General features: G+C 44.7%; 2 protein-coding genes across 4 annotated transcripts in view; one reads left to right on the top strand and one right to left on the bottom strand.

Moving 5' to 3' along the window:
• The window catches only part of LOC129859110 (ligand of Numb protein X 2-like), a 42,107-nt gene extending 37,171 nt beyond the window's left edge, over positions 1 to 4,936 (top strand). For all 3 annotated transcript variants that reach the window (XM_055928489.1, XM_055928488.1, XM_055928490.1), the window contains one exon: positions 298 to 4,936. In XM_055928489.1, the coding sequence (XP_055784464.1) occupies positions 298 to 433 (136 nt within the window). In that variant the 3' untranslated portion in view covers positions 434 to 4,936. The remainder of the gene's footprint in view (positions 1 to 297) is intronic.
• gtf3ab (general transcription factor IIIA, b) lies at positions 1,901 to 5,152 on the bottom strand. The gene is made up of 9 exons (XM_055928491.1): positions 4,836 to 5,152; positions 4,545 to 4,639; positions 4,141 to 4,237; positions 3,371 to 3,459; positions 3,220 to 3,293; positions 2,866 to 2,949; positions 2,477 to 2,712; positions 2,298 to 2,351; positions 1,901 to 2,209 (listed from the first exon to the last, which is right to left on the bottom strand). The coding sequence occupies exons 1-9, from the start codon at positions 4,947 to 4,949 to the stop codon at positions 2,081 to 2,083; spliced, it is 972 nt and encodes a 323-aa protein (XP_055784466.1). The 5' UTR covers positions 4,950 to 5,152; the 3' UTR covers positions 1,901 to 2,080.
• Between the last annotated feature and the right edge of the window lie 848 nt (positions 5,153 to 6,000).

Genomic DNA, 6,000 nt, shown 5'->3' with positions numbered 1-6,000 from the left:
AGGCTGGCCATTTCTGAGATACTGGAACCGGAGCCCTTGATATCAATAATCATACCACTCTCAAAATCGCTTAGGTCAATAGTTTTGCCCATTATAACGTTCAATCGAACAGTCACTGAATTCCTTGGTGCCTGTCTGCCTACTTTAAAGAGCAAGCCATGGCCATGTGACTCAGTCTGTTGGAGCAAACCATTTTCATGAACGGGGGGGGGGGGGGGGGGGGGGGTGTACTTAATAAACTGGTGTATATCTACTGTATGTGGTCCATCCATGTTGATGTGCCCCTCTGTTCCCTAGGTGTGGGGACATGATAGTGGCGGTTAATGGACTGTCTACGGCTGGGATGAGCCACTCAGCCCTGGTACCCATGCTGAAGGAGCAGCGTAGCAGAGTGGCTCTCACCGTGGTCTCCTGGCCTGGCAGCCTGGCATAGCATCATGCCATACTGAAATTACTGTAGACTGGATCTAACCAGGGCCAAATCAGGACTGCATCGAAACCAGGCTATGGCGCCAAATCATACCATACTGTAATTGTTTTAGATTGGACATACTGTAACCTGGGCCAAATTACAGACTTCAAACCAGGCTAGAGGAAACCTGGCCCTACTGAGCAAAATCACTAGATACTAGGCCGGACTGTGTCAGCCCCACAAACAGACTGTGTTCATATGGTCATGTTATCGGGACTATCTGTTAAAGGACAGTACATAGTCTCTGGACTGCAGTAGAAGATGCCAAGGGTGTGTTCAGGTGGCTGCAACAGATAGAAATTCATTGCATAGAACAGAAGATTCTCTGCCATGTAGAATGATTTAGATAAGCTCTAGGCCATGTATTTCTGTCTGAAACATTGCTAAGGTTATCAGGAGAAAAATGGGATAAACTTTTCACCTACTCGCTCCAACTGAATAAACCCAAGGCCTTACTCTGGGGGCCCAAGCCCCCTGGACACAGCATTAGGCCTCATCACGATGACCCAGCCATCACCTCCCTAGGGTTTCTTGTGGATTCTGCCATTTGATAAATATTTTCCACAGAGGGCATTTGGAGTCAGTTCTTACCCACATCTGCCTGGCCCCACAGTCATACTGAAGGAGGAAAACACTGCTAGTGGAATAATTTCAGCACCTGGATGTGTTCAGGGGAGGTAATAGATTGCAAATCCTCTGACTGGGTTCCTTGTAAATTATTTCTATGAAGTTGCTGTTAAATTGCTCTGCCGTTATGTTGGGTTATCCCTGTGCTGTGAGGTGTTTTATGGTCTTATCTTCACACCACTGGCTCTGGCAAACAGGCTACGCTAGGCAGTCTGTGGATCCGGTAGTGGTACTCCATCCTACTCTTCCTTTCGGCAGGGTTAATACCAGCCTGGCACCCAAACAAAATCTTTACCCATCTAACAATACGACAAGTTCCATTGGTGTTGTGAGAACTATTGGAGTGGTGCATTTCAAGCACACTGATGCAATTTGTTCACCGTCACCAGCCCTCCTACAGATTGGCCATTAGTGAACAGGTAGATCTAGTGGCCGCTTGAACAATGAGAAGGCAGTCGGCGGCTAGATCAGGTGGGACCACTAGCCAATCAGGGCTAGTAAGTGTGAATAGGCACAAGGCCGATAGTGGTTTCCTCAGTTTCTGGGATGCCACATGGCCTACTTGTATCCTAATTATTAAACTTCTAGTCTATCAAATTAGCCAGTCAATGTGTTTACCAAATTCACCTCCATGAAGAAAATAACCTGCTGGAGAAGACAGATTTTGGGCCCAGTTCTCACACTTCCCAGGATGGAACAGACTTGATATACTTTGAAAGTAAATATCATGTGCGACACCATTGGGTATTTGTAAAGTGTCATAGTGCATTACATAACCATTAACAGACAAGGAGCCAGCCATGCATTGGTGAGGATTTATTAGATAAGTGTTCAATACATAAACTGAAATTCAGCTCTTGAAAACTAACTAAACCGCTTGACAAATAGCAAAGAATAGGTTCCTGTTCCACAGGTTTCAGATTACTACCTCCCCCCATGGTTCTGATGGACCAGTCCAGGTTAGAGTAGCCCAAGCTGGTGTTATGATGTAGAGTAGCCCAAGCTGGTGTTATGGAGTTGGTCAGCCAGTCTGCTGGTCTCAGCCTGTGTGGAGGCTGGCCCCAACGTCATCTTCTGACTCAAAGGCTTGTTCTTTTTAGGGCGCACCTTCTGCAAAAGGAAAAAAAAGCAGTGGTTTATAATATTACATGTAGTGATGTTATTAATCCTCCATATACCCAACAATACCAGCGTTTACCTGCAGCTTTTTCCTCTCTGGGTCATGAACCACTCGGTGTAGTCTCAAACTCTCCTAAGGAATATAAAAACATTTAGTTTAACACCAAATATTCCACTCAGACTGATTGAGTTCTGCAAAACTATTTGCGAAGTGACAGGATACCATATTGTAACTTGAGTCTTGTCCCATGAGTTCACCTGCATAGCGAAGCGCTTGCCACAGCCTTCGTGGGTACAGGAGAATGCCATCTTGCCCTCATGGTCTGACACAACGTGGTTCTCCAGTTTGAAGTGGGTGGTAAAGGTCTTCTCACACCCAGCGTCGGCGCACTGGAACACCCTCTTGGGCACACCAGAGTGGACCCGCAGCTGGTGCTGCTTCAAAAACCATGCCTCCAGGAACATCTTACTGCAGCCATCACACTGTAGCTTGACTTAACACAGAACCGATGAAGACTTTACAATTGGATCAGTTTAAAATCTATATAATAATTAATGACCACGTGAGAGGATCACAAGACATGCAAAGGGATGAGTTGCAGCATGGTCAAGAGGGTGGCAGTGTTGGTGTTTGAGGGCCTACATACTTCTGTGCACAGCCTTCCTGTGCTTCTGATACTCTGACCAAGTCTTCCCCTGGAATGGACAGTCCTCCACAGCACAGGGGTAACCTGGGAAAGAGAAATGGCTAGATAAAAATGTATGAAACATCCACAGGACCTCTGATAAGACTTGAGATGGGTATGTGGCATGTGTAGGGCTCACCTTGGTATACTTTCTCATGGGTATGTGGCATGTGTAGGGCTCACCTTGGTATACTTTCTCATGGGTATGTGGCATGTGTAGGGCTCACCTTGGTATACTTTCTCATGGGTATGTGGCATGTGTAGGGCTCACCTTGGTATACTTTCTCATGGGTATGTGGCATGTGTAGGGCTCACCTTGGTGTACTTTCTCATGGCGCTTCAGTTCTCCGGGAGCAGCAAATTCTCTCTTACAGCCCTCAAAGATGCACCTATGGGAAAGGGTCAGAGTTCAGCCTGATGTGGTAGCATCTACATTCTCTTGTAGAGGCCAGTGTGTTATACTTACGGAAAAGGCAGCAGCTGTGTGTGTTTAATCTGGTGTGTTTTGAGTTGGTTCTTCTTATTGAACTCCATCCCACAGTGCACATGGTCACACTAGAACATAATTTACAAACCTTCGAATTAAAATTAGCAGGAGGACCATTTGTCGTTGTCCAACATTACCTTCACTATTCCTCCAGCCACACCTGGAGGTGGAAGTCTCTAGGCATTCAGAATCTCGTGTTCACCCATCAACTGTTTCAGAACAGTGTCAAATGAAACCGGAGGCAACAGGGTGATGAATGTGGAACTCTGTTTAGCCGTGTCATGAAGACGTGGCGGTGCATTCAACCATGTAGGCAATGCCATGCACATAAACGTTGCTTGTCTGTCATTAATGTTGTTACAATTTTTCCCCCCCACATACTCTGCATGTTGTCTGGTGTTGGTCATTCAGCTGGTTGAAATTAGACAAACTAACCACAGGAAAATATTACAGGCAAAACACAGGTCTACTTCTGTGGCAAGATGTCTGCCTATGACCAAAGGCAAGTGCACAAGACTACATGCACACATACTAACAGATGTTTACAAAGTTTAGAGCATGGGCTTCAGTGCTGGTGCTCTAAATAAAACTCAAATTTCAAGCAGCAGTAGAATAAATTCAAATGTAAATTCATTAAACATTCTGGCTTATGGAAAATGTCCACGATTTTTGCAGAGCTTTGTTTCAGACTTAACCAAGTGGTATCAGTGATTCATTAGGTGCGTCAGTCTGACTTCGGTTTTGCCAACCTTATAGTGCTTCTCCTGGTGCTGGTGAATGCGAGCTATGTGATTCTTCATGCTGGCATGTGTGACAAAGGCCTCGGAGCATCCTGCAGCCTGACAGCTGCAGACGCACAGAAACAGATGAGTGACCGGAGGGAAGCTTGGAAGAGGAATAATGATTTGCATGACTCAGAGCACAATGGGTTAGCACTACTACTCAAGTTCATTCAGAAACATTTGGTTCAAAACCATTTACAACTAAACCCTAGCTTTGGTGCTAGTTTTTACTTTAGCCAACTGACTGTCCACCAAATCACTTGGAAAGGCAACAATTTACATTGAAGGCAGGAACATCCATACAGGCTAATACACAACCGGTCATTGACCGTGAACCATTGCCCTATAGGATAGTGAAGCTTCATACTCACGTGTATGGCTTCTCTCCACTGTGGCTCAGCCCGTGTCTGGTGAGCTGGTAGCGGGTACAAAAGCTCTTGTCACAGTTCTCGCACGAGAAGGGTTTCTGTCAAAGAGAAATGTGACCAAGTAACAAAACAATATAGTACGCGTTTCTGGCCGCAGACATTAATTCACATTCAGTTGTATTTCACTTACGTCAATAGGCTCATTCTTTCTGATTAACAAATGTTAAATTCAGTACATAGATCTGATCTGGACCATCTGTTGAAAGATGCCAGCTGGGCAGGATAGGTACTCACCAAACCTGTGTGCTTGCAAAGATGGGCATCTAATTTCCATGATTTATTGAAGGTGGCATTGCAGTTGACAAAAGAACAAATAAAGCTTCTTTGGACTTGAATCCTTTCCCCCATCTTTAATTGTACAGATGACAGCGTTTTGATAACGCAAAACCAATATGGCAGGTCGTTTACCGCCCTACATGGGTCAACACACCTGAGGACTATATATTTTATTGGGCGATACCACTGTTGGATAATACAGGGGTGTTTCAATCCACCCAATGGAAAGTGAACAAAATAGAAAGCAAAGTCTGGCTCTGTAATAGCCAAAATTAATTTCAGGTCTAAGTACTATCATTATTTTGGTGAAATATTGATGATTTATAAACTAATATTGGACACCTGCTTCGTGATTTTATTCAGCCATCACCCTACATTTGAACGTAGTTAGTTCCTGATTGGAGGAGGTTGGAACAGTGGATTGCTGTGCATTTGTAACGGATGTGAAATGGCTATCTAGTTAGCGGTGGTGCGCGCTAATAGCCTTTCAATCGGTGACTTCACTTGCTCTGAGACCTTGAAGTAGTGGTTCCCCTTGCTCTGCAAGGGCCGCGGCATTTGTGGAGCGATGGGTAACGATGCTTCGTGGGTGACTGTTGTTGATGTGTGCAGAGGGTCCCTGGTTCGTGTGAGGGGACGGACTTTAAAGTTAAACTGTTACACATTGACGCACACCTGACTTTAAAACAGCATATAGCAAGGTACTGTAAAGCGTAGACTGATTATTTGATCTGGTTATGGCATATGTGAGAGCATGGGCAGCACAATTGAGGCCATCTCCATTTTGAAGTAGTCCATTTTCTTCTTCTACTACTTCTATGAGTTGGTAAACAAACTGAAAGGCTGCATACTGCCACCTGAAATGTATTGTTTGAACAGGTATAAAGCCATGTTATGAAATGTTTGCTAACAAGCAAGTATGGTGTAGAGAACCATTGTACCGTCTAAACTGCTGTTAAATATATTTTCTAGAACCCACAATATTGTATTTTCAACTGTTTGAAGCTGGTGTACAAAATTGAAAGTAAAAGACAGAAATAGTGTAACAGTTGAAATTTAGTCCGTCCCCTCGCCCCGGGCGCGAACCAGGGACCCTCTGCACAAATCATCAACAGTCACCCAC

The sequence above is a fragment of the Salvelinus fontinalis genome, chromosome 7 (genome assembly GCF_029448725.1).
Source record: "Salvelinus fontinalis isolate EN_2023a chromosome 7, ASM2944872v1, whole genome shotgun sequence".
NCBI lineage: Eukaryota > Metazoa > Chordata > Actinopteri > Salmoniformes > Salmonidae > Salvelinus > Salvelinus fontinalis.
The sequence above is the reverse complement of the archived record's forward strand: the minus strand, read 5'-3'. Positions and strand labels throughout refer to the sequence as shown.

Bases quoted from the DNA above. Each gene is read 5' to 3' on its own strand.
- gtf3ab (XM_055928491.1), bottom strand. From the start codon at position 4,949: ATGGGGGAAAGGATTCAAGTCCAAAGAAGCTTTATTTGTTCTTTTGTC. The intron at 4,640-4,835 runs GTGAGTACCTAT...TCTCTTTGACAG, and splicing joins TTTGCAAGCACACAGGTTTG to AAACCCTTCTCGTGCGAGAA. The intron at 3,294-3,370 runs GTAAGTATAACA...CCTTTCCCATAG, and splicing joins ACACAGCTGCTGCCTTTTCC to GTGCATCTTTGAGGGCTGTA.